Consider the following 16,519-nt stretch of genomic DNA (forward strand, 5'->3'; position numbering starts at 1 on the left):
CCCACAGATCCGCCGCACTGCCCCCACCGCGCCCCGTCCTTTGTCTGCACCTGACCCGTTAGCAGAGGCTGCTCCCTCAGCCTCTCCCCTGTGGCCCCACGTGGACTCTGATGATTCTTACTCATCCTTCAAATCTAAGACCCAGAATCGCTTGCAGGGAAGCTGACCCCAAACTCGGGGACTCTCGGGCAGCGCCCTTGTCCTCCACAGACCTGGCCCACAGCAGTTTAACCCTCCTTTGTACGGTTTGGGTTCGACTCCCACCCGCTCCAGCCCCGAGCCCTGCAAGCACCGATCATCAATGAATAATGATGGAAGGAAGGTTGGGCAGAGACTTTTCTCAGACTCCCAAGTTCTCTCCTTCCTTGTCTTGATGAGGAAGCTGGGGAAAGGGCTTTGCTTGAGGGATCTGGCAGACTGGAGACTGAATGCTGCACTCTTGGTGGCCAGGCTGGGGTGTCTAGTCTTGCTAAAGAAGAGATGGGCCACAGGCAGGAAAAGGGGTGCCATGTTGGGAGCTGCCCAGAATGGAATAATCTAATGGGGGAAGAGACAGGCCATTCTCCTGATCTGCTGCTATCACATCCAGGACTCCCAACACTCCCCCCGGGAGGCGTAGAGAGACAAGTGCTCTTCACAAGTGACAGGGAGAAGGGCAGATAGGAGGCTCCATCGGGGCAGACCTGGAAGGCTTAGGCCTCTATCTTTCAAGAGCCGAAGGGCCATCGTGGGAGAGGGGTGGAGACAGTGGGCCATAGTGAAAACAGCCTCAGCTCTAGATCCATAGGAACTGACTTAGAACTCTGCTTCTCCAGTGTGCTGGCTCTAGAACCTTGGGTGAAGTATTTAAGCCACAGTGTCTTCTGTGACCATAGCTGCAAAATGAACAGGTGTTCTCTCTTGCACACAGCATGAGGATTCAGTGACACACAGAAGGGGCAGCAGAGAAGAGCCCCAAAGGGGAGAGAGTGGGGTGGGTCTGTGGAGCTGTCTGGGGAGACCAGGGTAACCACGGAAGCCTGTGCATCAGAAGGGCCGTGCATGGCTCCTTCTACAGGAGCAGGACCTAGAGCTGTCCGAGAGTGCCACGGGCTGTTTAGGGAGACACTAGGCACCCCATCTGCAGGAAGGTCCTGGGAGAGATGGGATGAGCACTGCCTGAAGTGGACAAGGGAGACCTGCAAAGGCAGGGTTTTGAAAGCACAGGCTTCTTTCTGAGACCGGGAGGCCTAGAGAGGACCCTGGAATCATCTAGAAGGCAAACTCTAACATGTGCATTAGGGAGCCTGGGGCACGCTAGTGGCAGGAGACACTGGTGGACAGGCTGCTTTCTCTCGCCATGCACAGGCAGCCTCGGGAGACCTTGCCCCAGAGGGTCCCGCCTGTCCCGAGTGACGGGTGGGACCCCCAGTTAGCATCTGCGTGGCCCTGGCTGGTTTTCTGCCTGCATCGTGTGTCACACACAATCTGCATGGTCTACCTCGGGGAGCTGTGGCCAAGACTCCCTGTGATTGCTCTAGCAAACACTCTGTGGCACCAACACAGGTGTGGCCTCTTTCCTCTAGAGGCTCCATGGCAAACCGGCTCAGAACACACTCTGGCTCCATTCACCAGGGACGGCAACACCTTTCTCCCAGCACGTTTTCCTCCTAGAAAACTTTCCATGGGGGGATTTTCCAAACTCTTTGGTCCTCCAGTCACTGGCCATATAACCCGTAAAGACAAAAGGGCCCATGGGATTATCTTGGGTGATGCACTGGGACAAGAGACTGTAGGTGGCAGGAAGACAGGCTCAGGACCCACGAGTGGTCAGGCCAGGCCAGAGGAGGGACCCCTGGGGGCTCAGGGGCAAGGTGCTCCAGCCATTTCCAGCCCAGGGCCCGGGAGTCAGAGGGGAGGCAGAGCCTTCACTCCAGGAGCACATAGTGGGTGCTCATCAATAATCACTGAATGCATGGGTGTGACTGGCTTCTCTTCCTGACTCCCCCGACTGGTGAGGTCAGCCACATCCACACCCTCTCTGCGCTCAGTGTCGTCCCAGCAAACTCAAGCACTGGGTGGCATCCTGAAGATTCCTTTGCAGGCTGAGGGGGCAGAGTAAGGCTGCCCCAGACCCTTCCCCAGATAACTGCTTCTGCACCACCTTCTAGCCACCCCCCTCCAGGTGCAAAGGCCCTCTAAATTCTTAGCTGCATTTTTTCCCAGCCCCAGGCTGTGTGTCCCTCCTTCCTCCAGCGAAGGACTGGACCCCCCTCCAGACCTGCACACTGCCTCAAGGCCTCCCCAGGTGTGGTCCGCAGCCAGCCCCAGCAGACTTCCCCATCTCCAGGCAGAGGGAGGTGGGCTTTTCCTCCCAGGCCTCTTGCCCCGCTCTGTTTCCTTGCTTCATTAATGCCCCAAACTTTGCCACCCATTCCCTGTGCAGGCACTAAAAGGAGCGGGCCTCCGGAGAGCAGGGAGATGTCAAACAACACGTTTCCAAACCATCAATAAAAATACAGTTACCATGGCAACGAGGCCAGTCCAGAGAGATACATGCAATAATCCACAATGAATCTTTTTTTTTTTTTCCATAGACACAATTTCCTCACTTTGCAACCTGAAGTCAGTGGCTTCCTGGTTTCCAGAAATCTCAGACCCTGCAGGAAGTGTTCCCATTGGGGGACAAAGGGGAAGCTTTGCAGACCCCGGCTCCCCATCATGAGTCTTCTAGCCAGAATGCCTTGGAAATCATCTTTAATGGAGCAATTCCTTTAAGGAGAGGCTGGTCCTGTAGGCTTGTCTCCAGCTCAAGGGGCTCAGGGTGGGCCCACGGGAGGGAGACCCAGAGGACAGAGGGGAGGGAGGCAACGTGAGGTAGCATGATGTGAGTGGCCACCATCTGGGCAAGCCAAGTCTCAGTAGCAGGTGGGGACAGCCGCTCTGGCCAGTCATGGCCTTACAGCTGACAACTTCACCTCAGTTCCTATCTCCAAGGCAGGCCCTCTGCAACTTGCTTAGCTTCTCTGACCCTCAAGGCATCATCTGTGAAATGGGGGCACATCTGCATCCCTCAGGGACACTCCTTGCTGCCTTCCTGGCACCTGCCATGTGGGATGCTCTCCTGCTCTGTCCCTTTGAATCCTTTTTTGTTGGTGAGTAGGGGACACAGCCAGAGCCACACAAATCTGTTCTCTCCAAAAGGCAACTCCCAACAACTTCTGAAGTCCACGCCGCCCGGTGACACCCCGTCCACCACTCCTCCTCCCCATCTCACCTCCAGAGAAGCTCAAAGGACTTCTCCTTCTACCAGGATCTCAGCAGAAGGAGATCCTGGCTCAATCCCCCTGCTCCCAACTTTCCCGTCAAATACAGGATTCACTGCAGCTTCTTATGTGCATCTAGTTGACACCGAGCACAAGGAGAAAGCAACTATGGAAACACTGACGTCTGCAGGCTCTCAGCAGCTGTGTGGTCCGGAGCAGTGAGAAGCCCATCCTGAGAGCAAAGGGGACCAGCAAGCACGTGCCTCTGACCTCAGTGCTGCTGAGGGCAAGAGGAGAGCCCGGAAACACTTCTTTCCCCAAGCGCCTTTTGCGAACAGAGGAGGAAAAGCTTCCTAGCGGTTGCAGTGATGGTGAGCCTCCTTGTCTGTCAAGGGTCGGTCTTCACGGGAAGCCCCAAGTGCTCCCTCCCCCGGCCACCCCCGAAGCTGGCCGGGTCTACACTGTCTACTCTCAGAACAGCCCCTCTTAGACCCAGGGCCCCACCCCCGATGCGCTTCAGTCTCCGGGTCCCCTTCACGGCCCACATCCTCAGTAATGCTTTGTGGGATTCTTCAGTTGCCTGCCACGGCACACAGCCCTGTTCTCCTCTAGACCACCAGCTCTTTGTGCAGTGGAGAACCAACTTCCCCCAAAGAAAGGGCTGGCCCTTGCCCTCGGCCTGCAGGAGGTGACCTCCAGGCCACTGGACCGCCTGCCTGACACTGGAGCCAGGTCCTTGCAGGGCCCGTCCTCACCACCCCACCCTGGCCGCCAGGACAGATCTGGAAGCGCAGCCACTGGGCAGCCCCGCGTGGTGGGGCTGAGTCGGGACCTGGAGCACGCAGGCATTGCGGCCTGGCTGGGGGGCACCTGTGGCCCCGAGGGGCCGTAGCTACTCACTGGCATCCTTGGGTGTGGTGTGAACAGGGACGTCTGAAAAGGAAACCCGAGAAATGAGAAAAGCGTGACTTGACTGTCACAACCTGCCCCTAAGAGACAGACCAAGTGGGAGAAGGGGACCCCAGGGCTTCCTGGAGTGACTGTTAATGTGGACAGGCACCATGACTGATTGCTCTCCAGCATCTGAGCTGAGGTTGAGACAGGGCAGAAAAGCACTGTGGGTAGATGGGGGACCCTGGAGTTTCACCCCCCCAAAAAAAACACTGTGTGACCACCTGTCAGCTTCTATTCCCTCCCTGGTAAAGTGGGGTGGAAAACTCCTCCACCCAGGGTGCTGTGAGCTGAAATGGAGAGGCCACGCAAGTAATCAGAGCCTGGGACCCCGGGCCCTCCCCCAGAGTCCACCACCACCAGCATCCACTGGCGATGATGTACGTGAGGAGGAAACCAGGGGAGGTGTGCTCTGAGCACCGGGAGCCAACTTATGCAAAACTCTTTATCCCAGCACATAGATCGCCGTGGACCTGCCCTTGTGTGTGGCCCTCCAGCCCCACCCCACATTCACACCACAGTTAGCGTGTCGCTGACTTCAAGGCTTCTCGGGCCCCAGGATGTTTGCACCTGACATTCCTCCAGCCGGGAACGTGCTCTTCCTCCTCCCTTTATCCAGCTGACTATAGTTCATCCTTCAGGCCTTTTTTCAACATCATGTCTTCAAAGACCTCACCTTTCCTCTCTACAACTCAAATATAAGTTAGGTCCCCTTGTCATTCTCTCTGATTGAACCCTGTTCTTTCCTCTGCTGGCATTCACTATAATTTGTCACATATGTGTATCAGGGCCACCAGGTGACTAGAGTCTGCCTCCCCTACTAGGCTGAAGCTCCAGGGCTCCCAAACCCTGCCAGTGCCTGGCTCATGGCAGGTGCTCAAAAAATAAGTGAATGGACCAAAGGACATCATGGATTCTAGTCCAAAAACACAATGAAGTCAAAATAGAAGGATAAAAACAAGTTTTTGAAATACACCTTGCCTTCCAAGTCCCCCAATACTTGTCTCTTCTCCAGAAGAAACCACTGTTTTTCAGTTTAGTAAATTTTTCTATATATTTCCACATAATTATGAATGTATAGAAACACATGACTTTGTACAAGAATTACACAAATACCAGCAGCAAGCACATGGCTATTCATCCTTGTTTATATGAATAAACCCCCATATTCTTCACAATAACAAAGAAGTAGATCATCTGTATTCCCTGCACCATGGATAAGAAAATTGGAGGCAGGTAAAGTACTTAACAAAGCTCCCACCACTAGTGAGTGTGCAGTAGGAACCAGCCCCACCTGGGTGGGCCCTGGAGGCCATGCTGGTTTCTCTATGCATCTTTCCTGAGCATCGGTATCTTTCCAAGGCCACATACGTTGTGTGTGTGTATGTGTATGTGCATATGCACGTGTGTGTATTTTTATAAACTAGGATTCCATGACATAGATATTCTGTGGTTTACTTAAGTCTATGCTTAATGTCATGTGGGTTGCCTATAATATTTCATTATAAACAAAACTACAATGTACATCCTTGTACATGCTTTTTTCAAATACACACAGTGTAAATATTTCTCTGGGATAGATACCTGGGAATAAAATTTCTAAGCTAACATGTACATACTTTATATGTGACTACTGAGGAACTTCTCAATTCAGTGTTACCGATTTGCCCTCACACTAAATAATAGTGCTCATTTCCCTGCATGCTTCCCAACATGAGATGTTTCTGGTATTACACAAAGCTTTATATGAATGGTTCTGACTGTTAATTTGATTCTGAGAGTCTTCTGACATCCTTATAGAATGGTTGAGTCTCATTTCAATAGGCATGTGTTTGGGGAAGAGATTGAGCCGTGGAATAATGATTTAACGTATATAAAAACCACAGCCTAAGATTCTTTGTCACACTGTAAATGGGATTTCTGGGTGTTCGGGCTCTCAGCTCCTGGCCTCCACATTTGCCCAGCCACAGCCAGCAATGAAGACATGTTCTATTTCCCTGAAATCAACTGATCGATGCACAGAATATTAAGGCTGGGAAGAAACATTAAGATAAAAAAAAAACCCAAAATATGCTCCCCTATATACAGCAGTCATTTTTGATTTACTGTTTATTATGTACCAAAAACTGGACTACATACCTGTTATGATCTCAGTTAATTTTCATTAGAAATGTACAAGACAGCTGGGTATAATAGTTTTTCTTAACAGATGAGAAGATGGGGTCTTTGAAATTAAACATGTATCTAAGACCACAGTGCTGGTGGATGGCAGAGCAGGGACTCAGAAACTCAAACCCACTTTTTTCTGGCTCTGAAGCCCATGGTCTTACTCACTACTCAACACCAAGTAGAGTGACTGGGTGGGAGCATGAGTCATGGTTACATACCCATTTTGCAGTCTTACTCTGGACAAAGTCTCCCCCTGTTTCTTGTCTCTGGACCTCAGTTTCCCCACATGTAACAGGTGGGGACATACTGTGTCTAGCCAATGTTCTGATAAATGGTAAGTATGCTTGCTGCATAAAATAAATCAATAAGCACAAGGTAGTTCTTAAAGAAGCTTATGTATTTCTGGATCACAAGACCTAGGAATAGGCCTAGCTACTGACAATCCCCATTAAAAAGATGTTTATAACTAAGCGGTATGGGAGGAAGGGAGCTACCCAAAGCCTGAGGGATTCAAAGAAAAAATGAGGATAAGAAGCAGAGTAACTTACAGTTCCGGGTAATCCAGGGGGGCCTGCAGGACCAGCTTCACCCTAGATGAAAAAACCGAACACAAAAGATCATTAATCCTCCTGCCAACTCTGCTTATTCTGGGACACCTTTCCCCGGACAACAGAATCACCCAGCTAGTATCTACTTTGACAGACAGATAGATAGACAGATAGATTCTGAATTATAAAATATTTCAGACATAAGAAACCTTATGTTTTGAGAATTATCTATGCTAATATGGGCAGCCGTAGATCATTTATATCACTCTACACTAGTCCACTATGAATATGGAAATAGAGTGATCCATTATCCACCTTCTTGTTGACGACACTTAGTTCTTGCTTACTAGTGATGCAGCAAACATCCCCGCTCTGCGCCTTCGGGCACAAAGACAGGAGCTCCCTTACGGACTCCATGGGGCCTGTCCCAGCCCGAGTGGAGGGGATGGGCTCTTCTCAGGGGACTGAGGGGACAAATCTACATTCCTGTAAAAAACACAAGTCTGGGAGTTAAGCCTCCTGAGCTTTCAACCTCAATCTAACATTTTATACATTATTTTACCTCATTCGGCTTGTTCACCTCTTTGTAAAATAATGATAAAGGTACACAGCGTCATAGGGACACTGACAGATCATCTTCAGCAGAGGCCCAATAAGGAGGAAACTGTTATACATTTGACCTGAAGGAAGGGGGCCACCGGGCTTTCCATGTAGGAGGAACCACAGCGAGCAGACCTGGTCCTCAAAGACTGCCTACTCCATGTGCGCCACAGGATGCCAGGGCATGCATGTCTGTGCCCACGTGTGTTCCAAGTGGCCCGGGGTTGGGTCTGTTGCAGGCCTTCCACGCACGGTTAGTAAACAAATGAATGAATAAAACGGGCTTAGAAAGGGACAAAGCCACTCTTAGTAAGCAACAATAATAAATTAATATAGTTACACTGTTTCTATCTTTTTTCTATTTTTCTACAGTATTTAATTCCAGTTACTGAATTATGTTTTTATACGTATTAACTCATTTAGTCTCCATAGAAATGGCTGTAACACAGATACCCATTTCAGAGATGAGGACACCGACGCCTAACGTTCATTCACCTGCTCAAAGTCACGGCCAGCCAGCACACGGCTGAGCCTGGTTTTAACTCAGAATCCAAGCAGCACTGCCTTCAATAAAGTTCCAGAAGTTTTTTCAGAAAGAAAAACACTTTCTCAATGTTATTTGCATTGCCAAATTTTACCTAATTATCCTCCTGACACTGACATCCTCATGTTCCAGAAACAATCTCATTTAAACCAGTTTACCCCACATTAAAAAGTCTGAATAATCAAAGTTGAGTGTTTCCTGGTGATAAAGGAAATTTTCAATGTTTCAGGTGTCTGGGCCCTGCTCCTGGGCTCTCAGGGAAGCTATCCTCTGACATTTGCCAACGTCAAAATGACTCAGCAAAACTTCAAAGCATAGGCTCTATTTCTGCCCCAGCACACATTGTACATCTACCTCGTTAAAAAAAAAATAAAGTAGAATAACCAAAAGGGAACATTCCAAATGTAAAGATGAGAAAACGAAAGAAAACCTCCCTGGTGCCCATAAGATGAAAGTCATACAGCCTTGCACATACTAAAAACAGAAAATAAAGTCTGTAACTTTCTGGAATGTCCTTCATCTTGATGATCATATATAACCCTGCCCCAAATGTTTCTTCCCTGTAGCAGTCTCTTCTTTGTGAAGATTGTGTATCTTGGCAGCTGTCCTAACTTGGGCTCAAATAAAACTCTTTTCTTTTCTCTCTAAAAAATTTTAAAGAAAGGTTTGTTCATTTGGTGTTGACACTAGTGAATGTATGGATATGTATTAAGAAGGAGAGGGCGGGCAAAGAGATTTTTCTCTCTCCAATCCAGAGAGCCTAAAGACTGCCTTTTGGGTAGAGCCGGCCCCTCCCTAGCGCTGTGGGGTGAGGCAGAAATCGCAGGTGGGTTGTCGGGAAGACCCCCGACGGCTGCTGACCTATGAGCTCTGGAGTTCACTAGAGGATGGGTTCAGATCCCAGATCTTCCACGAAAACATGAATCCTCAGCAGCCCTTGCTGAGAAAGGAGAGGATTGTACCCACTTTCCAAGATGCCACAGGGCTAAAACGCTCATAGCCAGTGGTGGGAAGGAATGAACTGGGAAATGGAGACAGGGAAGAGTGCAAGACACAGTCAGAAGGGGACAATGTTGCTTTAATGTCCTATTTTGGATTTTTGAGCAGAATCGTCTATTATTACATATTTCTCTGGAGAAAAGAAAGGCAGGCTGGATTTTCTGGAACCTTTAATGTGATTCTGCCATGGGCCCAGCAGTTCTGCCAAAGCAATAAAAGGGGCTTTATGATCTCGTGGAGCCCTTTGCAGCCTGGAAATGAGTTTCTCAAATGAAAACTGCAATTCCAAAAAATCCACCAGGGCAGCAGGCCTGGGCAGCTTACCACACAAAGCCCTTTCCATTTCTGGCTTTCCATTTCTAGATAGCAGGTCTGTCCAAAGTAAAGCCCTCAGCCTCCAGCCCAAGAGAGAAGCTGGTGCGAGGCCCCTCCTGGAGCCCAGAAACACCGGGAGGGGTGGGGGGCACCGAGAATGGGGAATTGGAGGGGAAGACCGTGCAAACATGGGGGGACGGAGGCAGGGGGAGCATCGTGCGGGAGAAGGGGAGAGGCAAGCCCTTTGGGGTGTGCGCTGCCAATGCTCGGGTGCCCATGGGCCAGGCCAGCTCAAGGCAGAGCTCTGCTGGAGCTGGGACACTGAGCTGACCCACTGCTGGGGTTTGGATCTTGACCGCAGTGCACTCCATCCATGTGCCCCTGGGAAAGCAATGTGGCTTGTCTGTGCCTCATTGTTTCCTTATCCAAGAAGCAGCCATGCTGTTGGTAACACGACCCCTCTCAGGGTTGTCCTGAGCATCACCGAAGTCACTACATGAGCGGTGCTTCGGCCATCCTGGCACACCGTGAGTCTGCAGCGCTCACTCCACACACAGGACCTGAGTCACGCTTCCCAGCAGCCCTCAGAGGAAGGGCTAGTGGAACCATTTCCCAGGCAGCAAGCCAAGGCACAGGGAGGAGGGACAAGGGGCTCAGAGCCGCCCGCGGGTAGAAGCCGACTATAACCCAGGACACAACTTTGACTCAGACACCGAGACCCTCTCCACGGCCCTGCAGGCACCGCACATACACATGGCAGAGGAGGGAGGCTTGGCCAATCCAGGCCCCTGAAGACCAGGAAGCCAGCAGCAACTCCTACCTTTTCACCTGGGTCACCTTTCACTCCCGGGAGGCCCACCGTGCCTTTCTCTCCCTGCGGTGAAAGATGAAATTAGAATACACCAGAACTCAACACCTGCCTTTTGCACATAAGAGCGAGTAGACCGTGGGCAAAATCCTTTTTATCTCTTGCTCTTCTCCGGCCTTACCGGTAAACGCCAAGGTGAAGCGCGGTTCCGAGGGCGTGCCGTCAGTTAGGGGTGAAGCACCTCCTCCCCATCGGGCACCTGACATGATGCGCCCACCCCGTTCCCATCCACTTCATCTGAAGATCTTCCACCCTTGCCTACTGATTGCTCAGTCCCTGTCCCTTTGCTGCAGCGGACAGACCGGAGCAGCCTGAGCCCCTTCCCTTCCTCTTCCGTAAACCTGGCCAAATACTCCCAGACCCCAGCCCAGACCACCCAATGCCCCAGGGACGGAACCCCAGAGGGGGCTGCTTTGCGAGGGCACAGGTGCTGTGCCACCACTTACCCACTCTCCTTTCTCTCCCCTCAGGCCCGGGAATCCTGGAGCTCCTGGGAGACCGGCCTCTCCCTGTGGAAACAACCGGATGCCTCTGTCCCCTGGGCTCTCGGTGAGGAGGCTCTCCTGTGGGCCACGCCACACCCCAGCCGTGTGCTCTTCCCTTCCTGCTCTCCAGCCCCCAGAGAGCTCTAGTGCAGCGGGGCTGACGCAGAAAGCAAAGTGGTTCTAGAGATTTCTGCTCACTGGGGCGTCTCCAAGTTCTTTCTCACTTCAGCCGCTCCTTCACCAGGAACCCGTTCTGCCCGTCTGGGGGTTTCCTCCTCCTCGTCCTTTAGGACAATTGTCACCTTTTCGCCACCCTTCCTGACATTCCCCAAGTCTGAACGAGGAGCTCTCTCCTGCCCTCCCACCCACACCTGCATGCTACCACTCACTGCACCTGTCCCTGGCTCTTGGTTGATGGTTGTGACCCCAACACAGCGAGGGAGGCATAAGACATGCTGATAATCTTTGGGTAAGTAAATGATTACGTGAGATGAACGTAGTGAGCCCCCAGGGGAGAATGGATAAAGGCCTAGGGCATAATAATGAATGAATGCATTGAATGAAGAATGAATGAATGAATGAATGAATGAAGGTATGAACAGACCTTCTCTCCAGGTCGGCCGGCCAGGCCCTGCTCCCCAACTTCTCCCTGGGGACAGAGTAACAGATATCCTATTATTTTTCACTCACATTTGCAGAGATGTCGTTCCCCAGTTGGCCCCACACATTCACAGCACCTGCCGGCCACAACTCTGGCTTCTCAAGCACGTGCGTGCGTAGCTCTAGGCAGCAGACTCCACACAGCAGTTGGGCTGTGGAAACCCGAGCGTTTGGCATTTCTAGAAGGAGGGGCCCCACACTCTCTCATATCCTCTCTCACTTCCCCCAAAATAAACCTCTGCTAGAATCGCCCTGACAGCGTTTACACAGGTGAATCCATTCATCCTGAATCTAAAAGTGTACGATTCGGAACGAGAGGCCCAAATTGTGCCTCGAAGGTCCATCCCACTCCGAGCTGTTAGCACACATTGTAGGGAGCCCAGGCCCCATGCTGGGTCCAGCGATGAAGGAGAAGTAGCTCATGAGCATGTCCACACTGGTCACTGTCCCATGGTTGCTGTCGGGACTTTTTGGAAAACACAGGCAGCCCCGTGGTTAGAGGTGGGGGAGAGCTTTATGTTTCCTCTCTCATGGTGTGTTACAATCCAAACTTATATCAGAAAGCAAACCCCCAAATATACACTGGTCCTAGCAGCTTTGATGCAGTTTTGTTCTTAGCCATTCGTTCCTGACTAGCATTTTGTGGTCATGTTGAAGTAGGAGGCACAGGACCAGAGGGGCTTGATCCCTGGTCCCAGGACATCTGGCTGCTGTGTTAACCAGATCCCTACAAATTACTGATGCAAATGTGTGGGGGGGGGTAGTGGGGAGGGACTGTAATTTCTAACTTAGGACGTGTCTTGAGAAGCACTAACTTCTTGAATGACAATTTCTAACACCCATGATGCTATTGAGCAGAACCTTAGTGTAGATTTCCATAAGGAAATGTGGTTTTCTGGTAAGTGAATGGACACATAAATGAATAAATGAGCAGGTACGAATACACATGATTTTCCCCACAGCCATACCAGACTCAGCTGGTGATGAAGACTAATATTACTACCACGTCTCAGACAGGAAGGTAAGAAAGAAAGAAAAAATAACCCACAGATTTGGTTAGAATTAAGCAATTAAGCACACATTTGATGCTATAGCTCTGGGGCCACCAGGGGACCCAGCATTGGAGTGAGCACATATAGAAATTCTCCATGCATTCCGATCCCCCATGAATTCCCAGTATTTACAGGCACGATTAGGAAGAACTTCTCTAACCAGAATTGTGCAAATACCTGCCACTCAAACTGTCACTGTAAATCAGCTAGGATGATTACACCTTAGCCATGGGAATTGCTGCTTATGTGCTGAGAAAGGCGCTGTGCATCTGGGTTTGGTAAGAAGGCATTTTGAAGAGCCTCAGAAGTGCCCCCTGAATTCGTACCATGAACCCTAAGTCAAAAGCAGGGTGGATGGAGGGCTGGATGGTGTCTTGAATTCCTGATCTGTGCACCCTGCAAGCCAGCTGCATTCCCTGATGGACTCAGAAACCCGCTGTCCACGACTTACCCATAATCTTGGGAGATGCTTATCTTCACTTGGGCATTTTGTCAAAAAAAGTAACAAAACCCCAGGCCAGATCCTTTTTGAGGCTACAAAGGATGTTGTAAAACTACCATAACTGCAAAAATTCATAGTTTTGAAATTCCTAGAGCAATGTTTTACACATATTGCACTAGAAATCGGGCAAAAACACCACATGTGAGCCGGAGTAGTAGGCTTCTCTGTTTGAATCTTCCAGCCATTAGAGATCACCAGAAATATAAAACACACAGATGGAAAGACCACAGAAATCCCCAAGGGCACATCTGAGTTCAGCCCAATACTTCTTGTGATCAGTGGCCGCCTTCTGCAGACCCACGCATGGGGGCAAGCCTGCTTCCAAAGACCACCAGACACAATGTTGGAATTCACATGCACAAACCCAGGACTTGCCATTTTACAAATTTGAGAAAACACAACTCTTAAGGTGTGGTTCACACCATAAAATCTACCAGGTCAAGTCAGCCAACCTGTGCAAATGTGTTAAGTCCTTTCCAGAAAATGACAGAATTTCAGCCAAATGCTGAAAGGTTGCCTGGGTTCTTTTAAGACCATGAGATTCACCCCCACACAAGCACCTCCGGGTGTGCATGCACACAGCTCGGTGAATTACTTATTATTATATTTCAACGATTTGGGGATCATCATAGGTATTTTTTAAAATCATATGTTGCTTCTTAAAATACGAAGGAGCAGTCTTGTAAGCGGCAAGGGGACAACTCACTGGGCACTAAGGGGGCATGAAGCTGAGCCTCTTGCATCTGGAATCCTGACAACAGGAGGTTTCCTAGTGGACCTGGGGAGGTTCTTTTCACATCTGAATAAACCTGGGTGTGCTCGACTTCAGCAGGTGCGCTTTAATCTGTGCTTTTCCTGCTCCGTTTTCTGTTGGTGTTCTAAAGAACAATCACTTTATGAAACAATGAGGCAAGGCCAGGGCCCTGCATCTGCCCAGGAACACCTTCCCTGGCCAGCAAGGTGATCGGAGTCCTGCCTTCCAGAGGGGCAGGTGTTGAGTTCAGGCCACTGCTGTGCTCCTGCTTGGCTGTATTTGATATCCATCCCGCAGAGTAAACCTTTACTGAGCACCTGCCGAGTACCTGACCACAGCTGGGAATGGGGGAGCAGAGGGGACAGAGACCCAGTCAAGTGTGCTGCCCTTGACTAGTTCATAACCCAGCAAAGTACAGGGCACTGATGAGGGGGGCAGCACCCTGGCAATCTCCTGTCCCCACAGACTCTCTAGAGCCACAGCACCTGCACACATGCACACCACACACACACACACACACACACCCCACATACACACCGACACGTACCACACACACACACACCCCAGCCACACACAGAGCACCATGCACACATGGTCCAGCCTTCTCTGCTTGGTGCTCACTGCATTCTGAGCCCAGGCCAAAGCTGAGATCTGAGCTCAGGGCCTCAAGGCAAAAGAAGACCCTGCAGCCCATGATGTGGGGCTCTGAGGGACGGCCAACCAAACGCCCACAGGAGGTGCCCTGTCCAAATGCAATGGGGAGTGGCCTCTGCCTCTCCCATAGCCCCTGGCACCTGCTGGAGGCACAGGGGCCTGAACGCCACAGACCACATCAGCCACAAGTTGGAGCCAGGCATTAGGGCGTGCCAGTGGGGAGGGGAGGAGGGACACAGACAGACAGACAGGCAGACAGCGAGAAGGCCCTCTCGCTCATCACTGCCAGGATAAGCTGGACAGTGACGAGTTCTTCCCAAGGCCACAGCTACAGGTCTCCCTAGAAACCCACCTGCCCCTGCTCCCTCTGTCCTAGGCATCGTGTGACCCTTCCCACCAGGCGTGGCTGTCCCTGTTGGAGCCCCCACCCTGCCTTCACCCCTCCCAACAGCCCCGTGTTCATGGTGCTGCCAGACCCCCGCTGACAGTCGGTGCTCACACCACCCACTGTGGTTCACACAACCCCAAACACACTGTGCAGCAGAACCCACTGGTGGGGAGGAGACGGGATCCATACCCTAGGGCCGGGTTTTCCAGGCAGACCGCCTTCTCCTCTCTCTCCGGGCTGGCCCTGTAAGGAACACACAGAGAGGTTGGCAGGAGAGCGCTGGGCTCAGGGAGTCCCACTCAGCGCTCATCACAGGCTGGTCAAGGCAGACAATCACTCCTTTGGTGGTGTTGAGCCCCTTCACTCCGTGTGACCACGGTGACCAAAAACAGCGGCTCGTACTACCTCTTAGATTCCATGTTCCATGCCTCTGCTTTTGTTTAATTTCACAAAAATGTCACTGAGTAGAAAAGGTGCCTTTCTCTCACTGAGAGACTTGGGGTATGGGAGATGTTGTGTGAATGATTTTGAGAATACAAAATACTGGGTTCGCCCTTTGTCGTGAAAGACAAGGGAGAAAAGATGGAGACTATTCACATAAATACCCATAAAATGAAGTTAAATCCATACTTATTCAGTATTTGGTCTTGAAAAAGTTGAGTTTCTAAGTTACTTATTGAAGAAGATGATGGATGTCCTAATAACATCGAAAAGCTGCCTTTCACGGACGGTCGCCCCACACACTGAGCGTACATGTTGGGTAGGAAAGAATCAAGTTCACTGGTGGAAATATCTATTGTGCGGTCTTGTAGCTGTTCATTTGCCACGTGTGAACTGGGAATTTGCTTCCCCATTTTATGATACTTAACCCCAGACCCTTTTCTTAATGATCCTACTATAAGGAGCCCCACCAGAATATTTTTAAAATTAAAGTCTCTTATGTTAAGCGTATCTGAAAGTTGTTCCTCCCTGCAAATATGTAATATATTTCTAACACCTTCGTTTTAAAGCCTGAGGCTTCCCAATCCTTCCCCAGTTACCTTAGCAGAAATAAAGGACTTGCCCATGTCTGACCTGGTGAATCCAAACATTGCCGAGTCCTGAGCCCGGGGCCAGGCAATCAGTGGATTTTAGCGTTCACCAATGATCCAACACCTCTTTCCTCCTGCTCTTTGGGTCCTAAACTCCTGCCACCCCCATGAACACCAACCTTGGGTCCCGGCAGGCCTGGTGCTCCATGCTGCCCGTCCTTTCCAGGTGGGCCCTGGGCAAGAGGGAGAAAACAGAACAAAATCAGAGGCCTGTTTAGGGCGCATTGCACTGAGTGGCTTCTAGCCAGGAGCTGCTTTGTCGCCAGCAGCTGGGGCATCCCAGGGCACTCGCTCGCCAGCGTGCTGTGGTCTCTGTGGGACGGGGCTGTCCCCCACGTTGCCTTATGAGGGAGATGGCCCTCACCCTCTGGCCGGTGTCCGGTGTCCGGTGACTCTGGACCTGTGTGGTCAGCGAGAGGAGGCAGCACCCAGATGGTCAGCGGATTGGCTCACGGTCCTTCTCTACCCCTGCTTCCCACTTCCCCCAGGAAGAACAATGCCCACCCTGTGCCCGCTCTCTCTGCAAAATCCCCGCCAACATTTCCTCCCTTCCCAGTTCTGGTTTGGAATTGACTGTCAAGTCCGCCTTTATTTCTAAGGACGACACTGAGGAGCTCCATGCCCCAATTCCCTACAAGCAGCCTCCTCCTCCCCCAGCCCCTTTGGACCAGGTCACGACAGGTGGTGTCCCGGG

General features: G+C 51.0%; 1 protein-coding gene across 1 annotated transcript in view; it reads right to left on the reverse strand.

The window, feature by feature from the left end:
* COL22A1 (collagen type XXII alpha 1 chain) overlaps positions 1–16,519 on the reverse strand; it is a 247,474-nt gene that overhangs the window by 91,440 nt on the left and 139,515 nt on the right. The window contains exons 26-32 of the mRNA XM_027583883.2: positions 15,945–15,998; positions 14,924–14,977; positions 11,329–11,373; positions 10,686–10,748; positions 10,192–10,245; positions 6,914–6,955; positions 4,146–4,178 (exon numbers count right to left, since the gene is read on the reverse strand). Of these exons, the coding sequence (XP_027439684.1) occupies positions 4,146–4,178; positions 6,914–6,955; positions 10,192–10,245; positions 10,686–10,748; positions 11,329–11,373; positions 14,924–14,977; positions 15,945–15,998 (345 nt within the window). The remainder of the gene's footprint in view (positions 1–4,145; positions 4,179–6,913; positions 6,956–10,191; positions 10,246–10,685; positions 10,749–11,328; positions 11,374–14,923; positions 14,978–15,944; positions 15,999–16,519) is intronic.

The sequence above is a fragment of the Zalophus californianus genome, chromosome 4 (assembly GCF_009762305.2).
Source record: "Zalophus californianus isolate mZalCal1 chromosome 4, mZalCal1.pri.v2, whole genome shotgun sequence".
In the NCBI taxonomy this organism is placed as follows: Eukaryota; Metazoa; Chordata; class Mammalia; order Carnivora; family Otariidae; genus Zalophus; species Zalophus californianus.